Raw genomic sequence first — 23,776 nt, 5'->3', positions numbered from 1 at the left:
TTCTAAATGATATGGCTCCCCCACCCCTCCCCCGGGGGCCAGGGGAAAAATACAAAAGAAACAACTAGACGACTTCACAGGGAAGGAGGCCCATAAGCTTTGAGCAGGGGGCCGTGGCCAAAAACAAGGTTAGGAATGGCTGCTTCAGTCTACTGCAGGCACGGGCCATGCCACATGCTCTTTTAGTGAATTCTTTGACCTCCTTGGTGAAGGATGCATGTGGCATCTCCCTTTCTAACTGGAATCCAAGTCTGAACTTTATTACAGACCTCGCACAAAAGAAAACTTCTGCAGCGAAGTCGCCAATACTTTCAATGTGTTGAAAACTTCAACTGACTCAATTTGTGTCAATGGCTGGATGCGATGAGTACACTTCAAATTTCAGATACAGCGTGGTAACAGGCCATTTTGGCCCACGAGTCCGTGCCGCCCAATTTACACCCCATTAACCTACGACCCCCTGTACGTTTGGAACGGCAGGAGGAAACCGGAGCCCCCGTGGAAAACCCACGCAGATGCGGGGAGCCTGTACAAACAGACAGCGCGGGAACTCTGGTCCCAATTGCTGGAGCTAACCGCCATCCTGTCTAATTGCTGGAAGTTGGATATATGAATCTAAAACTACAGAAGATCTCTTCTGAAAATACAATCCATTTATACACAACATAGCTAAGGAGGAAAAACCCAACACCCAACCCCAACCCACCAATTTTCCCCTGCAGCCGCTGCAACCGTGTCTGCCTGTCCCGCATCGGACTTGTCAGCCACAAACGAACCTGCAGCTGACGTGGACTTTTAACCCCTCCATAAATCTTCGTCCGCGAAGCCAAGCCAAAGAAGCTATGGGATAGTTAAAAAAAAGCCAAATAGTGGGTTGGCTTTTAGTGGCAAATATTTCAAACCATTTTTGAACCAGTTTTCCAGGTCAGGAAAGGAAATCCTACTACTCACAGTTCCAGAATGAGGACCACGTCAGTTTTGTTCTCGTAAACGTCATGCAAGGTGATGATGTTCGGGTGTTGAACTTGCTGCAGGATCTTCACCTCCCGTTCGATCTCCTCACGCCTCACCCCCCTCCGACTGGCTCGGATCTGCCGCTTCTTAATAAACTTTGCTGCATATTCACCGTGCCCGCTTTTCTCGCAGCACTTCTTCACGATGGCAAACTGGCCACTGCGTTGTCAGAAAGAGGGAGAAAACACAATGAGTGGCCAATATTGCCTGCTCCGAGAGGCAGAGCAGAAACAATAAATTAATAATTTCACATTTCACTGTGTGTTCAGGTTCAACTCCAAAGGTTCAGTTAAAAAACAAATCAAGTTTAATTTTTCATGATGGTTCTGAGGGAGTCCTGTGCTATCAAAAATGCCTTTTCTGGGTGTGAGCTGAGCTACAATTCGATGCATCGGAGAGACTGGGTGCAGGCTGGGAGCTCACTTTGTTGAACTCCCACTTTCTGACTGCCACAATAGCGGGCATCTCCCAGGAGCCGCCCATTTCAATTCCCCATTCCATTTCCTTTCCGACATGTCTAGCCATGGTCCCATGCGCTGCCAGACGGAGACCACCCCCCGAATTGGAGGAACCACCCATCATCTTCCAACTTGGCATCCTGCAACTGGATGGTATTAACATCGACTTCTCTGGCTTTCATTAAACCTCCCCCTCACTTCTTCCCCCATTCACTTTCGCCCCCACTCTGTCTCCTGTCCCCTTTCACACAGACATGATAAATTCTTACTTCTCCCTTTAACATAACCAACCTTTTGTTAGTCTGGGTTCCTCCCCCAGCTGTCACTGAACGAATTCTGAGACTGACTGAGATTTCCTGCTTCTGGGCTCATTCTGCTTATCCCTTGAAGAAGGGCTCAGGCCCGAAATGTCGGCGAAATCTCTGCTTTTTATGGATGCGGAAAAGACCAGCTTTTTGGGTGCGCTTTTACAACACCACCGTAAACAGAATCCAAATACAATGTGCTGGGGGAGTGGTGGGGAGAGCCCAGCTGGTCGAGCAGAATCTGTGGAAGAAAATCTGACCTTACTCAACCTGCTGGGTTCCTCCTATGGACTGCGTTTGGCCTCCACAGTTGTGTCACCACAAACTGAAATCACCAGACCACAGATCAATCTGATTCATCTTCCTGAAACTAGTTTGTATGCTACGACCACAAAACAACGGCCTAACCTCGGACTGTCACTGCTCTGCGGGTAAGGAGTGAACTCAAGTAATTTAGCTTGTTTTTTTTTACATATGCTGTTTAGAAGCTAATAAATTAGAAGGAGGGCCACAGTAATTTTTTTTCTCATTGCCTGAACACAGCTAAAGTTGAGTGAATGGACAATGACTCGATATCTTCTCTTCAGAAATCATAATCAAAACCAGCCTCCTTCTCTTCCCAAACACCCTTCTCAGAAGGTGATAATCCATGCAACCGTGTCTGCCTGTCCCGCATCAGACTTGTCAGCCACAAACAAGTCTGCAGCTGACGTGGACATTACCCCTCCATAAATCTTCGTCCACAAAGCCAAGCCAAAGATATAGTTCAATGCGATTTTCCTCTGGTGAATATTTTGCAACTTTATGGCCCGTCCCGTCGACTCTGTTCCAACCATCTCTTAACATCCATCCTGTTCTTTAGTTGCCCTCCTTTCTCCTCAACTCTTCCTGAATTCCACCACTCACCGACACACGGGACAATTCTCAGCGGACATCCCCACCCGCGCATCGTGGGGACTTGCCAAACACCAGACCCCAGAGCCGAGCCAATGCGGTCACAGGGAGAACGTGCCAGTTCCACACAGACCTGGCCAGGGGTCGGGACGGAACCCAAGTGTCTGGCGCTGAGAGATTCATTGGCTGAGCCACTGTGCCAGCCATGTTCTTAGCTCTGCAGTGGAAGGCTCAATAGGATTGACTCTATTCACTGAACTGACAGCAATAACCTACAGGGATGAAAGTCAACGCTCTCCTCAGTATCACCAGAAATCCGAATTAAAGGTCCAGGGCAACACGGTTGGCAAAGGAGGCATGATTAGCATAACGCCTTTACAGCACCAGCGACCGGGACTAGGGTTCGAATTCCATCCTGTCTGTACGTTCTCCCTGTGTCTGTGTGGGTTTCTTCTAGGGGCTCCAGTTTCCACCCACCCTTCAAAAACATACTGGGGAGTGTAGGTCAATGGGGAATCAATTGGGCAACACTAACTCGTGGAGCCGAATCAACCTGTTACAGCGCTGCAAGTCTAAATTTTAAAAACAAAATAAATTTAAACATTCTGGCCCTCACTTCCAAACTTTGGCTTTCAGTGGCGGGTGGTCTTTTGGATTGGGATAACTCATCAGTGATCAGAAGCTGAGCATTGGTAACCAGTTCAGACCGTGGACCCGATCTTGAGCCGGTGGGGAGATTTTTTTTTAAAAAAAAGACACATCAGACAAAACAAGCAAGATCTTAACTTTAGAATTGGGCTCCTCTGATTTTTTTTTTCTGGTGGTTCCTGGTTGCAGGCAGTGTACTGGTTGGCATCGTGGCTAGAGCAACGCTGTTATGCGCCGGGGTTCGAATCCCACGCTGTCAGTAAGGAGTTTGTACGCTCTCCCCATGTCTGCCTGGGATTTCCCCCGGGGGCTCCAGTTTCTTCCCAGCATTCAAAACGGACTGGGGGTGTAGGTCAATTGGGCGGCCTGTACCGTACTGTATATCAATTTTTTTCCAATTTAATTGATGGGGAAAAAGACCTCCTGGAAAGGAAGTTTACCACAAAAAGATGTAACCCACCAAAGATGGCGGAGTAACTTGTTGACCCCCGAAAACCCAGGAGCTGCCAATCATCAGGCTGGGTCATTCTGAGTGCAATTGATCAGCACGTTATAAACCGCTACAGGCTCGGAACCAGATAGAGAAGTGAGGGGAAGTGGGAGAGGAAGAGACCAGGTGTTGGGTACTTGTGGGCAGACAGCTGGGCTGAGGGAAGACCATCTTGGTCAGCAAGCAGATACCTGGATGGTTCTAACATCTGGCTTTAAAACCTTCCTGCCTCTTTTCAGCTCAAGTTTATTGTCCTCTGATGGCACAAGTACAAGCCAAATGAAACAGCATCCTCCAGTCCTCGGTGCAAAATACGCTGACACGCAACCAGACGGAATACCCATACACGTGCAGGACAAATATTCAGATAAATATGGTTTCATTAATGAGAGTCTCGGATGGTGAGTGTGGGCAGTTCCTTTGGTCATTCAGCATTCTCGCTGCCCGTGGGAAGAAGCTGCTCCTCAGCCTGGTGGTGCTGGGACTACGTTAACAATAGATTAGCTGCTGACATTGCCTTGGTTGCTCCAATTTCTAGCAGCTGGATGGAGCGCCCAGCCTGGACACACATCTGCTCTAACCTGAAGGGTGGCGGGCCAACCATTTCAATTCCATGCCCCATTTTCCCCCCCCCCCCCCCACTGACATGTCCGTCCATGATCCCATGCACTACCAAACCAAGGACCCCCATAATTTGGAGGAATGACATCTTGTATTCCAGTTGGGTACTCTCCAACCAGACAGCATCAACATCTCCAATTTCTGTTCCACTCCTCAGCCCGAGGAAGCCAGGGTGTTGTTTCTCCCTCAGGAGCCCTTCTTGACCTAGGCATCCTCTTGCATCCCAGTTCCATATCTGTACCAACCCCCCCCCCCCCACCCCACTCCACCCCACTCCCCCTAACAGCCAGTGTCAAACCAGCATCCAGCAGTCCGCAGCCTGGTTTGAGCCCTTCTACCTCAAGTTGCCAGCACTCCCCACAGCCTGCATGGGTTCATCGCCAACAGCCCCGTTCTGGTCCGCCACCGTGGTCACAGTCCTTAGGGCCGGCTCCTCTCCTTCTCAAATGGGGAGGGGAGGGGAGGTGTTTTCCCAGTTTACTGGTGTCCTGCAACAGTCTTCTGTTTCCTCAGAGTCTACAATCCCTCAAATCTACTGCCAACACAGGAGCTGCCATCTTTGACCTTTCTATTTCCAACTCCTCATCTCTTCCCCTTTCTCATCAGAGAGCTACCCTCTTCCACCCACTCACCTGTATCAACCCTATTGGCCTGTGCTTCTCCCCTACCCCTTTCTACCTGCTCTCCTCTATCTTCTCCCCAACCCCCGCCTGCCTGAACCTGATGACGGGCCCAGGCCCGAAACGTTTATTACGTGACTTGCTTTCTCCACCACGTTTTGTTTGTTGCACCTCTCAGCTGCTCGTCTCCCACCTATGACCTCCGACCTGTCAGCCTGCACTCCACTACCTTCCCTCCCGCACCCCCCCCACCCCCACTGCTACTCACCTATTGATTCTGGATTCCGCCAGATGTTCTGCAGAAGGGCTCAGGTCCAAAACCCCGGGTTTCACCTTCCCCTGGATGCTGCGCGACCTGCTGAGTTTCTCCAGCACCTTTGGGGATGGCCCCAGACCACAATATCTGCAATCCAGCCTCTCGCAGATGTTTTCGAGCCCTCTGCTATGATTGTCCCTACACTTGGATGTGGAATCGTGCGCTGGGTGGGAACGGCAGATTTCCATCCTGACAGATATTCACAAACCAGATGGAATTTTACAACCATCTTGCAGCTTCCCAGTGAACGCTGCCAAGACATTTTTTAAATTCGAGTTTGATTTAACAACACATTTAAGTTCCTCACCTGCTGTGATGGGCTTTGATCTGCTATCTCTCAGAATCAGAATTTATTGCGATGAAATTCATTGCTTTGCCAGACATTCACATAAACCCCCTTTCAAAAAATAAATACAAATAGTGAGGAAAAGTTAAACTTAAGCCGCACCAGGAATCTGATGGGAAGAAGCTCCTCGACACGCTGGGTGCTCGTCTTCAGGTTCCTGTACCTTCCCCCACCCCCCCAACCCCGATGGTAGCGGTGAAGAGGGCATGGCCTGGGTGCTGGGGGGTCCTTGATGATAGAGGCTGCTTTCTTACTCGACGGAAGTGCAATAGCCAGGAATTTTATTCACTGCTCCGGATGGTGCCTTCGCAGAAACCAAGCCTGCAGGAGATGCAGTCCCTGGTACAGCGAGCAACAGTGGCTGCAGCAGGAGATTCAAGGCAGGGTCCTGAACAGTGGGTTGGTGGATTGGGGAGAGGAAGAGGGTGGGGAGAGGACCACAGTGGTGGAACACAGCACAGCAGGCACGTTCCTCACCGGGATGGGCAGGATGGCCCACCTGCTGAACCGGTAGCCCCTCCCCTTAAAACCCCTAATAAAAACTGAGAGCCCTAGTCTCCTCCCCCATATACCTGCCCTTGGTCTTGAGCCAGTAGTGGGCTGAGGCAGGCTTCGAGCTTTCGATCAATAAAGCCTTTGGTTTATGGATAGCGATTGCAGCATTTTAGATCCAACATTTAAATCTTTAAATGTAGACATACAGCATAGCAACAGGCCATTTTGACCCACGAGTCCATGCCGCCCAATTTACATACCACTGACCTACATTTCGAACCGTGGGCATGCACGTACAGCAATATTCAAGAGGAGGTTAGATTTGGCCCTTGTGGCTAAAGGGATCAGGGGGGTATGGGGAGAAGGCAGGAACCGGGTACTGATCAGCCATGATCATATTGAATGGTGATGTAGGCTTGAAGGGCCAAATGGCCAACTCCTGCACCTATATTTCTATGAAACGGGAGTCCTCGGGGTGAGCCCACGCAGGCACAGGGAGAACTTACAAGCTCCTTAAAGGCAGCCGCTAGATTTGAACCCAGGTCCCGATCGCTGGCGCTGTACTTGGGCGAACTGGTACATCAACTGTGCCACTAATAATGATACGTCCAGGCTGGCTGGCGAGGGCATGGCGGGACAGGACTAACACCGTCAGACAACAGTATTGGTGACTCAGGAGGAAACAGTGAAGGATGTTGAAACTTAAAAAAAAAATGTTTAAAAGCTTGAACAGATGGGTGTTCACAGAGGTCTACAGGCTCGACATTTCCTCTGGAAAAACAAACCGGACGCACCATGCCATCCGGGCTACTCTCTGACTGCTAATTAGTCTCACCAAAGTCAGCTCTCCATTCACTCAACACACAGTCTCAATTAACCGGAAAATGCACTTACCTGGCTATACCAATCTGCGGAGGTGCTGAATACCAGGGTTTTACTGTGTATGTAAATAAATGCTGTATTTATCTATCTATTTATTTTTTTGAGTTGGGGATGATTTACTCAGTTACAGGATGCTGTTAATCAATTGCACAACCTCCAGGAAGAAGCGATTTCCCAGCCCAGGGAGCCCTGATTTTGATGCTCCTGTACTTTCTTCTTGATGGTTGTGGGTCAAAGGTGGTGCGTGCGGGATGGAAAGGAATTCCGGTGTCCCAAATCCAGGGGCTGGGCACACTGACCTTCAACGCCACCTTCCGTTGCGCAAGGCGGGATTTTTCTCCCGAGTTACCCTCAGTCGAACGTTGCGGTGACCTCAATTCTGGAATTCAGGTCTTGGGCACTGGCTGCAGTCAAGTCTGGAGGAATGTGCACTGAAGACAGCTCCTGGTGAGGGCTGATGACCGCTTCCAACCCCCTACTGCTGGTTCACAGTGAAAATATTGGCCAGCAAAAGCTGATCTGGACTCCTCCTGCTCGCGCTGTCAGGTTGATGCCAGCAGGGAAAATAGTGCCTATGGCAAGCCCTGAAATTGCGCCCATCTTTACCGTAATATCAGCTCAAAATGTCAAGCTTGTTAATATTTAAATGAACAAATTATGGCCCTACATGAAAATTATAACTGCACTTTGACCAAATTCGTCAAAGTCCATTTCTTCTCTTTCTGCACTCATCAGAGCAGAGTCTGCCCTGACCTATGGAGGCTCGGAGCGGCTGCAGGACGCACTTCAACGTGCGGGACATTGAGGAAGCTCAGGACGGCCAGCTCCTGCAGCCCTGCCGCCGCGGTTCAGCAGCTCCTCAAAGCGCCCGGGCTCGCTCAGGCTGAGCGCCGTGCCAACGTGGGCCCAGAGCCACTGGGGTCGTCGATCGGCGTGGCCAGGCCTTGCCGCCGGATCTGGGCTCCAACAACTGGGCACACGCCAGAGTCCCGTCTCCACGGCGATGGCTCCAGTTCCCACGCTGACCATTCTCCAGAGTTTGAACCGTTTAACAGCAAGTGCACAAAAATCCTGCTCCTCGGAGGATGGCTTGCCCGACTTTAATAGAAACTGCTCAGGGGCGCCTCCCTTCAAGTGGTCCCCACTGCTTGCCATTCCTTCGATATGCCACTGGATGCTAGTGTTGTAACCGCACTGGATAGGGGCCACGCTAGTTCTGGATGGCACTGCATCACAGTGCGTTACGGTTCCTGTACGGCATCTACCAGGATCGTTGTCTGAAGAGGGCGCGCAAAATCAGCTGCTCCCGTTGGGGGAGAGATCCAGGAGTATCAGAGCCAACACCACCAGGCTGAGGATCAGCTTCTTCCCAAGGGCTGCTGAACGACTGATCGGGCTCCCAATACTTAACCCTCTGAGATTATACTATTCATTAAACAATATTTTTTCTATTTGTATACATGTATGGTGTACATATTATTTGTCTCGTTGTGTGTCTGCACCTTTTTCAACTAAGGACCAGAGAATATTCTTTTCATCAGGTTGAACTTGAACTGGGCAGCGGGAATAGTGTCCAGAGCCTGTCTTTATCATACCCAGTGTCCTCACCTCCATCACACAGCATGAGTCAAATTCCGTGCATGCTTGTTTCTCTAATGGGGAGGATCTCAGGGGATTAGTTAGCGATTTTATCCCTCCAGATATCAAAATATTGTCATGTAATAAAAATGACATGGTACTCATAATTTGTTTTTGCTTGCTGTAGGGCAGACAGATTCCCCATTGGCAGAAACTTCCTGAAGCGCCTCTTACAGTCAGAAAAAGAGGAGCATAAAAAAAGTTGCCGTGACTCCCGCAGCCCAACAGAGTCCAGTTCAAACCATCAGCGGCGCGAGCTCCAGATCCAAACCTCTGACGTGATCAGGAAGCCTCCTGCGCCCTTGGCACCCTCTTGCGTCCCAGTTCCAATACCTGGTGCCCCTAACGGCTATCCCCAGGTGGTCCCGAGCAGCCGGATGTGAATCCCTTAACCACTGTCGCCAGTAGCCCGCGTGGGATTCCTCACCTCGAGTCACCAACAGCCTTGTCACCTGTGCGGTCTTCAGCCACAGAGCCCCCCTCACCGGTATGCTGCCGTGGTCACCGTCCTGAGGGCCACTTCCCCTTCCTTTTCAAACAAGGTGGGGGGAGAAGATTTCCCCATTTGTCAGTCTTCTTGGAGGCCCCTCGTGGCTGCCGTCGATCTGAGGCACCGCCATCTTGAGCGCAGACCCCACAGTCGCAGAATTTTTAAATAAAACCACCTATCTGATGCCTGCACGGAGCTCGCGGCAGTCAGAATGGGCGGTTGGACCCCACGGGAGCGCAATGTCTCCGCTCCCTGTTCTCTTCGCACCAACAGCAACGCTGCCGTTACAACAGCTCGGGCAACGCCACAGTGTCCTTTTCTCTAATCTATTCCAGATTCCCCGAGTTGCCAAAGTAGATTTGAACTCTGATCTCTGGATTACCTTTCTGATCACACAGTTGTTACTTCATTATCTCACCAGGGTGAGGTTATCGGGGTGATGTTTCATTAGTGAGCTGAGGCTGAGCGTACAGGGAGCGCAAGGCAGGCAAATTTTCACACAGGAAGAGTCCTTGGTTTAGCTCGTAGAACAGGACAGACCCTTCAGCCCACAATGCTGTGCACCTAGTCCACTAGAAATCTTAGCCTTTCCAGCCTTGCAGGCCATAAATCTCCTTTTTTTTTGCTTTCATGTCCCTATCTAAAGAACATTAAATGTCCCGATTGAAAATTGGTTACCGCAAACAGAATGCTGTTGCCACAACAGGTACTGAGGTCTCACCGTTACCCCTCTGACCAAATCCTCCAGGGAATAGTTACAGGTTACACGTCAGAGGATTACATCTCACTGCGGGGGGGCGGGGGGGCAGCGTGGAATTCAGAGGAAAAGGGATTACGAGCTTCAGTGGGTGGTTTATAAATTCCGACAGGTTTTAATTACAAGGAACTTGGGGAAGGGGGTTGGGCGGAGAGAATTTTCTTTTCAGCCGCGCCGTTCCCACAGCACCAGCCGGACCGTTGTCATGGGTCACTCCTGACTCATGAAGCTCCTGCAAGAGGTGGCCCCTGCAAAAGGGAGGTGGGAAACCCCAAGGGAGGGGGGGGAAGCCTTTGGTTCAAACTTCCTTGTCAGAGTGGAAGCTGTTGTTGTGTAATTCAAAGGTGAACTCAAGACAGGGGGGGGGGGTCATTGGAATGTTAGAGGTGGGTGTGATAGTACAGATTCTATCACCAATGTGTATATGTACAGAGTGTAATGTAGGGTGACTGTGATTGGCTGAGAGCGTAGTCACGCCTAGTGGGCAGGTCTTAAAGGGTGGCTCCTAGCCAGACCAGGTCATTCTGGACTGGTCGACCTACTTGTGACGTGCTCCAGTCTTTTAGTTAATAAAAGCCTTGGTTTGGATCAACAAGTCTTTGGTTCTTTTGACGCGCACTACAGTGGGCACATTACAGTGCTCGGGGTGGTGGGGGGGGGTGGTAGTGACTAAAAATCTGCCAATGGAGGTGGGGGGCATTGGGGGTGTTGTCTGCTAAAGAAATGTGCCAATGTCAGGGGGTGCTGTCTGATGTGTGGGGCCAACGGACATGGCTGAGGGCAGGTGGAGGGTCGCTAGCGTGCATCAATTGAGATGCTAGTGACGCTCGACGCACGCTAGAGATATGGCCAGGGGCGGGGATGACAGAGTGTGATGGCCACGAGCGGAGAGGGTGGCAGTTCTTACCCATGAATGCCCCCCCCCCCTTCCTTGGTGGTGACTGTGAGACAACGATATCGGCACATTGTATGTACCAGAGATAGTGAAACAAACGCGTGGGGGTTTTAAATAGACATTGGATGGCATTCAGCCGCAAAAATATGCGGAAGATTAACACGTGCGATATTCACAGCCTACGAGTGTACACTGAGGGCTGCAGGCCAAAGAAAGAGATGCGCGTACAGAAGCTACATGGAGGAGCTTTTAGATATGACATCATTTGGAGATAAGCAATTAACAACTTGAAAGAAGAGAAACATTAAGAAATTCTGTGGTGAACCAAAAGAAAGAGGTCATCTCCTGAAGGGGCAAGTTTCGTCAGCAAGACACTGGAGTGGCTGATGGAAGTACATCACTTGTGGATGTCCTGGTTCAACACATCTTTCTCTGAAAGGCAACAAGAACCTTCCTGAAGTGGGAAACATTTACCTTTCAAGCACCAAAGCCTGGTGAAGTTTATACATGTTAAATTCTGCGCACAGTATAAGAATTGCCTGCAACCAGTGAACCTGGAGGAATGAGAAGTGAGTTTGGACTTAGAAAGGGGACAAGTTTAGTTAGTTAAGTTAAAGTGTGATTGTTTTCATGTTTAAAGATAATTAAAAGCAACTTTTGTTTAAGTGACCATTTGTCTTGGTGAATATCTATTGCTGCTGGGTTTTGGGGTCTTCTGGGCTCGTAACAGTATCAACGTGCTCTTTCTTGTCTATCCTCATGGAGAGGGGGAAACCATCGAGGCTTGTGGGGAGGGGCGGGGGGTCCAAACGAAAGACTCCCAGGAGCATCACTGGGATCGTGGCAGTGAGGGAACCGGATCAGCACCAATAGGCTCATCCTCCCCTCCCCAGACACACCAGGGGCCACGCAGCCACCTGCCTCTTTCCCAGCTCCACACTGGTTGATCTGCCCCAGGTTTCCTGGCTTCCCCCCAGTGCCAGTTAATTACTTACCAATAATCACCCCCTGGTGAGGGCGGACAGGCAGAGAATCGGAGAGAGCTGATGGAGCTCGAGAGAACAATTCCACTGAAATCAGCTGCAAGATTAGGGGTGAGAGGAATTACGCTGGGGGGAGCCAGTACAAATCTGATGGGCTGAATGTCTTCCTTCTGTTTCATTATAAACAAGCAATGGCAATAATCTAAAGAAATGAAAGAGTTGTCATGTGCTCCACGAGCATTTGTTCCTGACCAAATGTGGTCATACTGGCTGACTGGGAAAGTGGATGTTTTCCCACAAGGACCTCTTAACTTTCTCCACTGCCGCTTAACTTGAAAGCCAGGCTGTCGTAACCATTCAACTATTGATCTCCCAAGGTTGACGTCAATAAGCTCCAGTGGTTTGTGATATCCCAAATTTACTTCCAAATACCCAGAGTGGGTTCAGAACCATCCCCGTCACTACACGTTTCCAATTAATTCTGGAAGAAACTTACAACACAAAAACAACGTACATTGGCTTTCACTGAGGGAGTTTCATGTGCCCTCCACAAGGTATTATTGTGTCCTGTTCTGCAACAAGCCTATAGCTGAAGCTCTAAGAAGTTTTGCACAGGCTTCCTGTTTACTTCAGTACACAAGGATGGTCTCCTTATCTCAAGAGATTAGCGTCTGCATTTAATTTCTCAGAATCAGAATTTCTTATCGTGAACAAGTCATGAAATTCGGTGTTTTGCTGCATCGTCACAATGCAAACATTCATATTATAACCATCTTACTATATATATAAAAAATAATAACATTGCACAAAAAGTGAGGCCTGTGGTTCATTGATTATTCAGGAATCTGACAGCGGGGGGGGGGGTGGGATGGGGGAAGAAGCCGCCTGTGCGCTGATGAGTGCTTGACTTTAGGCTCCTGTACCTTTTCCCCAATGGTAGCAGAGTGAAGAGGGCATGGCCTGGGTGGTGCGGGGTCCTTGAGGATAGAAGTTGCTTTTTTAAGACCCAGCCTCATGTAGACATCCTCAATGGAGTGAAGTCTGGTGCTCGAGATGTTGCGGGCCGAGTTAACAACCCTCTGAGAATTGGCGCCTCCGTACCAGGCAGTGACGCAACCAGCCAGAATGTTCTCCATGGTCCACCTTTAGAGAGTGACATACTGAACTGCCTCAGACACTTCACAAAGTATAGCCGCTGGCGAGCCTTCGCTGTGACTGCATCAACATGGAGGCTCTAGGACAGATCCTCGGCGAGTACTTGAAAAGGCAGAGCTTTTATGGATGTAGATGAATGAGAGGGATAAAGAATATTACAACACAGTCCTGGCCCTTCAGCCCATGTTGCTGTGTTGATCCATGTAAGATGCGACTCTTACAGCACCCGAATTCTCACACCCGTAACCCTCCATTTTCTTTTGCATTCGTTTGCCTAAGAGTGTATTGAAGGTCCCGATTGTACCAGCCTTCGCGCCTACCCCTGGCAATGCATTCCAGATACCCACTAGTCCCTGTGTAAAAATAACGCCCCGCCTGCCTTGAATCAATGCCCTCTGGTTTTTACTATTCTCACCCCAGGAAAAATTTGCTGGCTATCCATCTTATCTACCTCTATTACATCACCCCTCATCTTTGTCACTCCAAAGAGAAAAGCCCCACTTCTGTTAATTTTGCTTCCTAAACACTGCTCCCTCTAATGTGTGCACGCACACGCTCGTTTTGCAACCAGCGCACAAAGGAAATTGAGCACACAAAAGGCCAGTTACTTAAAATAATGTAATACAGGTACACAATCCTTTATCCGGAACCCTTGGGGGACAGTATGGTCCGAATTTCAGATTTTTCCGGATTTCTGAACAAAAGCCAGCTACCCCACATTTAAGCCCACCCAAATTGTGCTGCCGTATCCAACCCCTTCCAGTCACACTTGCGTCTCTCTCCCCGCTCTTCCCCCACCCGAGTCACGCAGCCGTCTCTCTCCCCCTCACCCGAGTCGTGCTGCCGCCTCTCTCCCCTCTCGCCCATCCAAGTCGCGCTGCCGTCTCTTCCCACCCCCACCCAACCTAGTCACGCTGCCGTCTCTCTCTCTCCCTCTACTGTACCAGCACCAGGAAAAAAATGCCAGTTTTTGGAGCTTTCCGGATTTTAGATCTCCAGATAAAGTTCCTCGGACTATGGACCAACAGCCCCTTGTTTTGGTGAAATCAAAGCATCATTCTGTGACCCTACTGTGGAGCAGTTACATGTAAACAGTTTGTTTTGCAGACTAGATAGTTGTCTTTTGAATTAACCAGCTGTGACCCCAGAAATATTTCCATTTCTATCATTAACTTTCCTTTACTAGAAAAAAAACTTTAAAAACATTATGGTGTTACAAGACCAGAGGACCCCAAAACCCAGCAGCAATAGATATTCACCACGACAAATGGTTACTTAAACAAAAGTTGCTTTTAATTATCTTTAAACATGAAAACAGAATCAAACTTTCACTTATCTCTATTAACTTAACCCCCTTCTAATTCTAAGCGCACATCTATGTAACGTGCATGTAAGTTCAGAAAAGTTCTTTGGTTCACAGTCCAATCTCACTTGTCATTCCTCCAAGTTCACTGATTGCAGGCAATTCTTATACTGTGCACAGAATTTAACATTTATAAATTTCACCAGGCTTTGGTGCTTGAAAGGTAAATGGTTACCGCTCAGGAAGATTCTTGTGGGTTTTCAGAGAGATTCGTTGTACGCTGACACCCACAACTGATTCCTTTTAAATCAGCCACTTCAGTGTCTTGCCGAAGAAACTTGCCCCCTCAGGGTTCTCCAGATGATAACCTTTTTTTTCAGGTCACCACAGAGTTCCTTTTTGTTTCTCTTATTTCAAGCGAAACATTACGCAGCCAGTCCTCTCCTCTACAGCTTTTGCAAAGGCTCTTGGCACCGGCCTGTCTAGCATGAGTAGAGCTCCAGTATTTTAAATAAGATCTGTTTTAAATTGTTTGTATGTGACCTACACTAAACAAAACCTGCCCCAATTTATCTCCCAAAAACATATCTATAATCTGTCACAGTGGAAGTAAGTAATTTTTCTGATTGCTAGATCTTTTGTAACACAGGGAGCCCCAATGCCGACGAGGACTGCCTGGTTCTATTCGAGAAGTTCACAAAACATATCAAGGACTTCCCTTCTAAACCCTTGCAATCACCCAGGATCTTTGCGGTTGGGCTGCCTTTATTATCCCGACTAAGGAAGCAGTTAAAAATCAAAACCTGAGGTTGAGAAAAGATGGGGGTGGGAGGGGAGCAATCTAATCCCCCAAAATTTAAAATGGAATCCAGCTATACTTGGACGAGCCATCAAATTTGGAGCAAGACACAGTGCATCCTTACAGTATGCTGGCTTACCTGAACTTTTAACTTGTAAGCAATAATTAACAAGTTGAAAACTGACCACAGTCTTCTACTAGTAACCTTCCGGAGCAACTCTTCTGTTATGCCACAATTGTAATTTTACACCTTGTGATAGAGTTCCACATTCTATGGATACAAGTTTCCCCTCAATTCCTTTTTTGTGATCACAACCCCCATTCATTGTCCAACTCAAGTGGAAGCATCTCGACCATCTGCCCCCGGATGAAAGTCCCTCGATTTGGAATTTTTTTTTTAGAAGAAAATCCTCTCCTCAAAGAGTCGCCCCTCTGGGATGTGCACACCCCCCCCCCCCCCCCAGGTCCACAAGAACTTATTGGGGAAGGAACCCAGCCGCCACAAAGAGGAAACCTTAGCCTCACGTGCTGGGACAACACAAACCAATCTGTCATTTGTTGCAACTCATCAGCCAATAGCAGAGGGGAGGAAAGAAATCCCAAATGTTTGAAGCTGAATTTAACAATGAAACTGAGGGATTAAAAAAAATCCTAATTTTGCCGATAGATAATTTTGTGCATCAATATATAGTTGAGGCAGCAGGCGAGTCCCAAAATCAGAGAGCTTCCGTGGACGTGATTTAATCAGCCTTCCTGAGACTTCTTGAAATCCAAAGAATAAAACGGGACATTAGCCAGCTTAGCCACAACCTACGAGCTCAATAAGGGAAATGAAAATTGTTTGGCACATATTATCTTTTTTTAAAGAAACATTGTTTTAAAATCCCAAGTGAATGCAATCCAATAAGCTCCATCTCTCGAGGTCTTCATCGGTTTCCCTACAAGAGCCCTCCCACATTCCACAAGGTGCAGGTTGGTAGATTAATTCATTGCTGTGAACTGCTGTTCATGTGAGGTGAATAGCAGAAATTTGGAAGGAGTTGATGAGGAAGTTTTGTGGTTAGTGCATGTGCCCCTTCCCTGTGAAGCAGTCAGGTTTAGTTGGTTTCTTCCCAATTTCTCTCCTACCAACTACATATTTTTAAAAAAATGAATGCAATGTGCGGTGAAGAGAAAACAAGGTTTTTACTTAAATGTTCTATGCACCCCCCCCCCCCCAACACCATTGGTGCTCTGTGATTAGTAAGGGATTGCTTAAGGTGGGTTGTGGGTGGGAAGAAAAAGTTTGAAAACCACTGTTTTCATTGTACTTAATTGACTTGTTAGGTGCACGGTTTCAGAACTCCAAAGGAAATGGGTCAATGACAATTTTTTAAGCAAAATATTTCAGTAACAATTGGGTCTAGAGCAGTGATTCTCAACCTTCCCTTCCCACCCACATCCCACCTTAAGCAATCCCTCACTGATCACCGAGCGTCAATGGTATAGGGATAACTTAAAATGGGAAGAAAAAGGTTGAGAACTACAGGTAAAAGTCTATTTTGAATCAAAGGCATTTTAATTAACCCCAAATTCCTTATTCCAATTTCATTATTTATTTTATTCCATATATTAATCAAGTGGTGTATTCCTGACTCCAGATATTAGTCTCGTTTCCCATTTATATATAACATCTTCTGGGATCTTCTCTCCTATCTTATCCATCTCTATTTTAATCCATGCTGGTTTCGAAAGAAGAGAGAAAACTCATTTTTGTGGCTTTATAATGGTTATTAAAATTTGGAAGTTGCAGAAGGTGAGGAAGAAACTGGAGCCCACGGGGAAAACGTTCAACCTCCTTGCAGACAGTGTGGGATTTGAACCCTGGTCCTGGTCACTGGCGCTGTAACCGTGTTACGCTAAACGCTACATCAATTGTGCCACCATTTTAGGTCCTTTTACAAAAAAATCAAGTCAAGTTTATTATCATCTGATTGTACAAGTACCACCTGACAAAGCAGTGTTCTCTGGTCCTCGATGCAGACACACAACCAGACACAAGACACCTACAGATAAACAATACATAATGCGGACTCGTATTCCTAAATACGAATAAACAAATAAGTGTTGTTTCGTGAATAGGAGCATCTCGGATGGTCAGTGAGAGCAGTTCCTTTGGTCATTCAATGTTCTCACTGCCTGTGGGAAGAAGCTGTTCCTCAGCCTGATCGTGCCAGCTCTGATCCTCCTGTGTCTCTTCCCCGACAGGAGCAGCTGAAAGATGCTGTGTGCGGGGTGGAAGGGTTCCTCAATGATTTTGCGCACCCGCTTCAGACAACGATCCCAGTAGATCATGTCAACGCAGGGGAGGGAGACCCCAGTGATCCTCTCTGCCGCTCATTAGCCTATGGATTGACCCGTGATCCATTTCCCTGCAGCCACTGTACCACACTGTGAAGTAACCGGCCAGAATGCTCTCGATATGCCCTAATGTGCCGGTAGCCTTGCCCGCTTCAGTCTTCCCAGGAAGTGCAGTCACCGTTGTGCCTTCTTGCCAAGTGAGGAGGCGTCGTGAGTCCACGATAGGTCACTAGTTAAGTGAACTCCAAGGAACCTGGTTCTCTCCACTACAGGGTCGTAGAGGGTGGTCATTCCACCTTCATCTTGTCCACGTTCAGACTCAGGCTGTTACTCTCGCACCAGATCATGGGATTTTCCACCTCGTCTCTGCGTCCTTGCAAACGCATTTTACGTCATGAAATCCCGCATCATGCAAAGTGTAAATCAGAGCAAAACTGTGAGCACTGGTTTTTGAGGTGATGCGCATCACTCAGCTACTGGTGCCAATGTTCACTTCTCATCGCCTCCCTTCTCACCACTAAATTAAGAGCTTTTGTTTTAATAATCCACGGACACACGTGACAGTAAGTGCCTTGAATTCATTACTTTCCCAGCCAGTCTCGGGCTGAAACCAATTTTTTGTTCAGGAAGGGATCCTGGTGCGGATTGTGTGAGACCTTCAGCACCGGGAATCGACTTTCCCATCAGTTCGTTAATTAAACGATGAGATGAAGAATGGGCCTCTGCATTTTTAAATGAACTTGCAAGTGGTTAGTCTTCCAAAGCCCATAATGGCTCATTACCTACATTGTGTCCAATTCTGCAGTTAAGACGCACTTCATTAATCTCAGACGATAGAACAAATTGTAACTCAGCCAGAAAGAGCAACTTGGAACGTTCCCCTCCATTTCCTGCCATTGCCAAATAGCACAAATAAATGAAAGATTTAGGAACATTCTCATTTTTGTGATAAAACACTCAAAGTATAGAACCCCCATTTAATGATAAATCCACGTTATGTTACACACCATCCACAAATTTGCCGATGATACCATGGTCGCCGGCAGAATCACAGGCGGCAACAAGAAGCAAACAGGAGGGAAATGGATCAGCTGGTTGAGTGGTGTGTGACAGAATGCAGATATGTTTCTGGGAGATAAATTGGAGCAGGGTTTTTAGTGTAGATCACATACAAACACTTTAAAATATATCTTATTTAAAATACTGGAGTTCTGCTCCATGCTAGACATGTAGGGGCCAACAGTCTTTGCAAGAGCTTTGGAGAGTGCCCAAGAGACTTCACTAATGGATTGTTGTTTACAAAACAGCAACAGATGAAAGAGCTTGTCGGAGCCACATTCTGTCTGGAGGGGAGCGTTCTGTTCTAGGAGGGTCATGTGGTTTTGCAAGCAGAGAGAGAGATCAGTTCTACAGTTTTACAGTCAGCAGCAGCTGGGACTGGAACAGGACAAGCTGACAAGCTTGTGGAAAAACCCCATTTGGAAGATGGTTTGTGAGTTCTTAGTTCAGCCTGGTCAAAGCCCTTGTGGTTCATGCAAGAAGACAGGACTGGCTGCCTAATGTTTCACTTGGAATAAGGGAAACAAAAAGGAACTCTGTGGTGACCTGAAAGAAAGAGGGTTTCATCTGGAAAACACTGAGGGGGCAAGTTTATTTGGCAAGACACTGAAGTGGCTGATTTAAAAGGAATCAGTTGTGGGTGTCAGTGTACAATGAATCTCTCTGAAAACCCACAAGAACCTTCTTGAGCGGTGACCATTTACCTTGCAAGCACCAAAGCCTGGTGAAATTTATAAATGTTAAAATTCTGTGCACAGTATAAGAATTGCCTGCAACCAGTGAACTTGGAGGAATGAGAAGTGAGATTGGACTGTGAATCGAAGAACTTTTCTGAACTTATACACACACATGCGCTTAAAATTAGAAGGCGGTTAAGTTTAGTTAGTTAAGTCAATAGTGATGTTAAAGTGTGATTCTGTTTTCACGTTTAAAGATAATTAAAAGCAACTTTTGTTTAAGTAACCATTTGTTTTGGTGAATATCTATTGCTGCTGGATTTTGGGGTCCTCTGGGCTTGTAACAGGTCTCACAAATCCATGGAACTGATTGCGTACTTCAGGAAGGGGAACCCAGGAGAACACAAACTAGTTCTCATCGAGGGGCCAGCATTGGAAAGGGGTAAGAAACTTCACATTCCTGGCTGTCAACATCTCTGAAGATCTCCTCTGGGGCCTCCATGTGGATGCAATCACGAAGAAGGCTCGCCAGTGTGAGGGGTTTGAGGAGATTCGGTATGTCACCAAAGATGCTTGCAGATTTCTACAAGTGGGCCTGGCTGGTTGCATCACCATCTGACATGGACGTGCCAAAGCACAGAAAAGTTGTGAACTCGGCCAGCGCCATCATGGGCTTCACTCCATCCAGGACATCTACAAAAGACGGTGTCTCAAGAAAGCGGTCTCTATCCCCCACCACCCAGGCCATGCCCTCTTCACTCTGCTACCATCAGGCAGGAGGTCCAGGAGCCTGAAGACGAGCACCCAACGGTACAAAAGCAGCTTTTTCTCCCCCCCTCCTCCATCAGATTTCTGGATGGACAATGAACCACAGGCACTCCCTCTCTTTCTCTTCTTCAGTTCTAATTTAAAAAAATATATATTTTGCAGTCTTGCACCTGCAATGAATTGAATGACATGTTTATGACCACAAATTCTGATTCTATTGAATGGGGGGGGGGGGGGATGAGTAAAAATACTTCCCATTTTGAACACTTTTTCTAATATTTATTGCAGAAAGAGTGAAATTCTTTCAAGTTGACCAGCCTGCCTGAAGCTAACAGTTGAGTACCCCTTATCCAAATACCCAAAATCCAAAAAGATCCAAATTCCAAAACTTTTTCATCCGTGGTCCCATAAGGGTAATACATAATAAGAGTTCAGAAATCCCGATCGGAGAACGGGTAGTTTATTACTGAGTGTCGATTTTTCAAAATACGTCTACTTCAGTTAGTTCGTACTAGCGTTGTAACGTGAATGCACGCATCTTTCTCTGAGTGAACAAGTGCATTTTTTTTAATGATATTCCAAAATCTGAAAAACACTTCTGGTCCCATACATTTCAGATACAGGGCACTCGACCTGTATTACTAATGTAATACACTTTCCTGTTGATCACAACCTGCATGTTTTGACTTGTGGGAACGGCAGGTAGCTGCAAAAATTTAGGTAGCCAGGGTTGCACATCTGAAATTCCATTATTACCATGTGCAACATAATTGCAACCATTTTCATGGCCAAATAGCCACATTCTGGAAATTCCAACACACTTTCAGCCATCAATTATCCTTGAGCAATGTTTCTTAATTTCACATCTGGATTTCTCGCTGGTTCTCCTTCTCAGCTTGGGTGATTGATGCCTTGCGCCAGTCCACTGCTCCCCTCCTGGAGTCCACAACCCTGCAAGGCCTCCATCGAACACAGGCGCCGCCATCTTGGGCCCCAACCCTGGGGAGGCAGGTTTTTTTTTTTTTAAAAACTCCTTTAACGTGCTGTTTATCACCTGTAGGCAGTTGGACTGGACAGTTGGACCACGTGGGGGAACGCGGTGTCTCCGCTCCCCACTCTCCCAGGTTCCGCAAAATCATTTATTTTTTTTGCGACAAAATCAAATCCCTTCCCCACCTACCCACCCAAGATCCTCAAATCACCATCCTTCGCCCCTTCCCCCAAACCCTTTCACAATTCCTGGCCCTAACCCAAAGGGTTTGATGTCTGCAACATGTGAAGGGTTGCTTCGGAAATGTTAATGGCACCAGTATTGCTCATCTTTCATGGAAAAACAAGTGTCCATCACTTCCAGTCTCCCACATCTGTTATGGAGGCCCCAGGAGCTCGTCTAATCAGACAGCCAAGATGTCCAATATTGGATCTTTCTTCCAAACATTAACAGTACTATCAACCACAGACTTAGCAGGAACCAAATGGCGTCAAAAATATCAGAGAGACTACGATCGATTTCACAAGAAGGTGTAGGACGTTTCTCCTAAGAAACTTGGGTCCTTTTGTACAACTATCAACTCATGACCTCGTGGGACATCTCCATTTTGCACCTCTAACCTGAGGTGGGACCTTCCATCTCCTCCTTCCATCTAGTGGTCAGGAGGATCAACTACTCCCAATCACCACAGGGAGGTTGAGAGGGAATGGGACAGACATGCTGAAAGTGTAAAAGGTAAAGTTCGGGCAGCACAGTTGGCGCAGCGCCTTTACAGCGCCAGCGGTTAGGACTGGACCTGAATTCAAGTTTCGTGCTGTCTGTACGTTCTCCCCACGGATTTTATCTGGGGGAGGGCCTCTAGTTTTCCCCCAACCTTCAAAACGTACTGGGGGTGTAAGTTAAAGGGCGTAAATTGGGTGACATAGACTCGTAGGGAGGGAGGGAGGGAGGGACAGATTTTAATCACGTCAGCTGTAGGATAACATTTGAGAAGCTGAGTTCTACAATAATTTCTCACCTCATCCTGGACCTGGCCTACGTGATTCATGAGATGAGAGATAAAAGATTGTCAGATCCAAACGTGCACATGCCCTAAACTTCCATGGCTGCACGGATATGCAAAATCTACAGGAATAATTTACTTAAACAAGAAAAATCACACAAGAGAAAAAAGCTCGGATAAAATTGGCTCAGACACGAGTGTGCACGGATGGGAAGGGAGTGTGGCACAAGCGTGCACGGGTGGGGAGGGAGTGTGGCACAAGCGTGCACGGGTGGGGAGGGAGTGTGGCACAAGCGTGCACGGGTGGGGAGGGAGTGTGGCACAAGCGTGCACGGGTGGGGAGGGAGTGTGGCACAAGCGTGCACGGGTGGGGAGGGAGTGTGGCACAAGCGTGCACGGGTGGGGAGGGAGTGTGGCACAAGCGTGCACGGGTGGGGAGGGAGTGTGGCACAAGCGTGCACGGGTGGGGAGGGAGTGTGGCACAAGCGTGCACGGGTGGGGAGGGAGTGTGGCACAAGCGTGCACGGGTGGGGAGGGAGTGTGGCACAAGCGTGCACGGGTGGGGAGGGAGTGTGGCACAAGCGTGCACGGGTGGGGAGGGAGTGTGGCACAAGCGTGCACGGGTGGGGAGGGAGTGTGGCACAAGCGTGCACGGGTGGGGAGGGAGTGTGGCACAAGCGTGCACGGGTGGGGAGGGAGTGTGGCACAAGCGTGCACGGGTGGGGAGGGAGTGTGGCACAAGCGTGCACGGGTGGGGAGGGAGTGTGGCACAAGCGTGCACGGGTGGGGAGGGAGTGTGGCACAAGCGTGCACGGGTGGGGAGGGAGTGTGGCACAAGCGTGCACGGGTGGGGAGGGAGTGTGGCACAAGCGTGCACGGGTGGGGAGGGAGTGTGGCACAAGCGTGCACAGGTGGGGAGGGAGTGTGGCACAAGCGTGCACGGGTGGGGAGGGAGTGTGGCACAAGCGTGCACGGGTGGGGAGGGAGTGTGGCACAAGCGTGCACGGGTGGGGAGGGAGTGTGGCACAAGCGTGCACGGGTGGGGAGGGAGTGTGGCACAAGCGTGCACGGGTGGGGAGGGAGTGTGGCACAAGCGTGCACGGGTGGGGAGGGAGTGTGGCACAAGCGTGCACGGGTGGGGAGGGAGTGTGGCACAAGCGTGCACGGGTGGGGAGGGAGTGTGGCACAAGCGTGCACGGGTGGGGAGGGAGTGTGGCACAAGCGTGCACGGGTGGGGAGGGAGTGTGGCACAAGCGTGCACGGGTGGGGAGGGAGTGTGGCACAAGCGTGCACGGGTGGGGAGGGAGTGTGGCACAAGCGTGCACGGGTGGGGAGGGAGTGTGGCACAAGCGTGCACGGGTGGGGAGGGAGTGTGGCACAAGCGTGCACGGGTGGGGAGGGAGTGTGGCACAAGCGTGCACGGGTGGGGAGGGAGTGTGGCACAAGCGTGCACGGGTGGGGAGGGAGTGTGGCACAAGCGTGCACGGGTGGGGAGGGAGTGTGGCACAAGCGTGCACGGATGGGGAGGGAGTGTGGCACAAGCGTGCACGGATGGGGAGGGAGTGTAGCAGATACAATTGGGGCTGTTGACAAAGTTATTTTATTCATTGCTCCTCAAACGGCAATCCTATTAGATTAGAACATGAAACATTACAGCTCAGAACAGGCCCTTAAGCCCATCTTGTTGTGGTGACCTATGTAAACCTACTCCATGCAATCTCTAGGGTTAGAGGGCACAACTTCAGAATGAAAGGGCGCCTACTTAGAACAGAGATGCTGAGGAATTTCTACAGCTAGAGGGTGGTAAATCTATGGAATTTGTTGCCACA

At 48.7% G+C, this 23,776-nt stretch overlaps 1 protein-coding gene across 3 annotated transcripts in view; it reads right to left on the bottom strand.

Annotated features, from left to right (window-relative positions):
* Positions 1–23,776, bottom strand: part of LOC138745647 (death-associated protein kinase 2-like) — a 139,784-nt gene that overhangs the window by 62,815 nt on the left and 53,193 nt on the right. For all 3 annotated transcript variants that reach the window (XM_069902880.1, XM_069902881.1, XM_069902882.1), the window contains exon 3: positions 952–1,173. In XM_069902880.1, coding sequence (XP_069758981.1) covers positions 952–1,173 — 222 coding nt within the window. The remainder of the gene's footprint in view (positions 1–951; positions 1,174–23,776) is intronic.

Source organism: Narcine bancroftii, chromosome 11 (genome assembly GCF_036971445.1).
Source record: "Narcine bancroftii isolate sNarBan1 chromosome 11, sNarBan1.hap1, whole genome shotgun sequence".
NCBI classification, from domain to species: Eukaryota; Metazoa; Chordata; class Chondrichthyes; order Torpediniformes; family Narcinidae; genus Narcine; species Narcine bancroftii.
The sequence above is the reverse complement of the archived record's forward strand: the minus strand, read 5'-3'. Positions and strand labels throughout refer to the sequence as shown.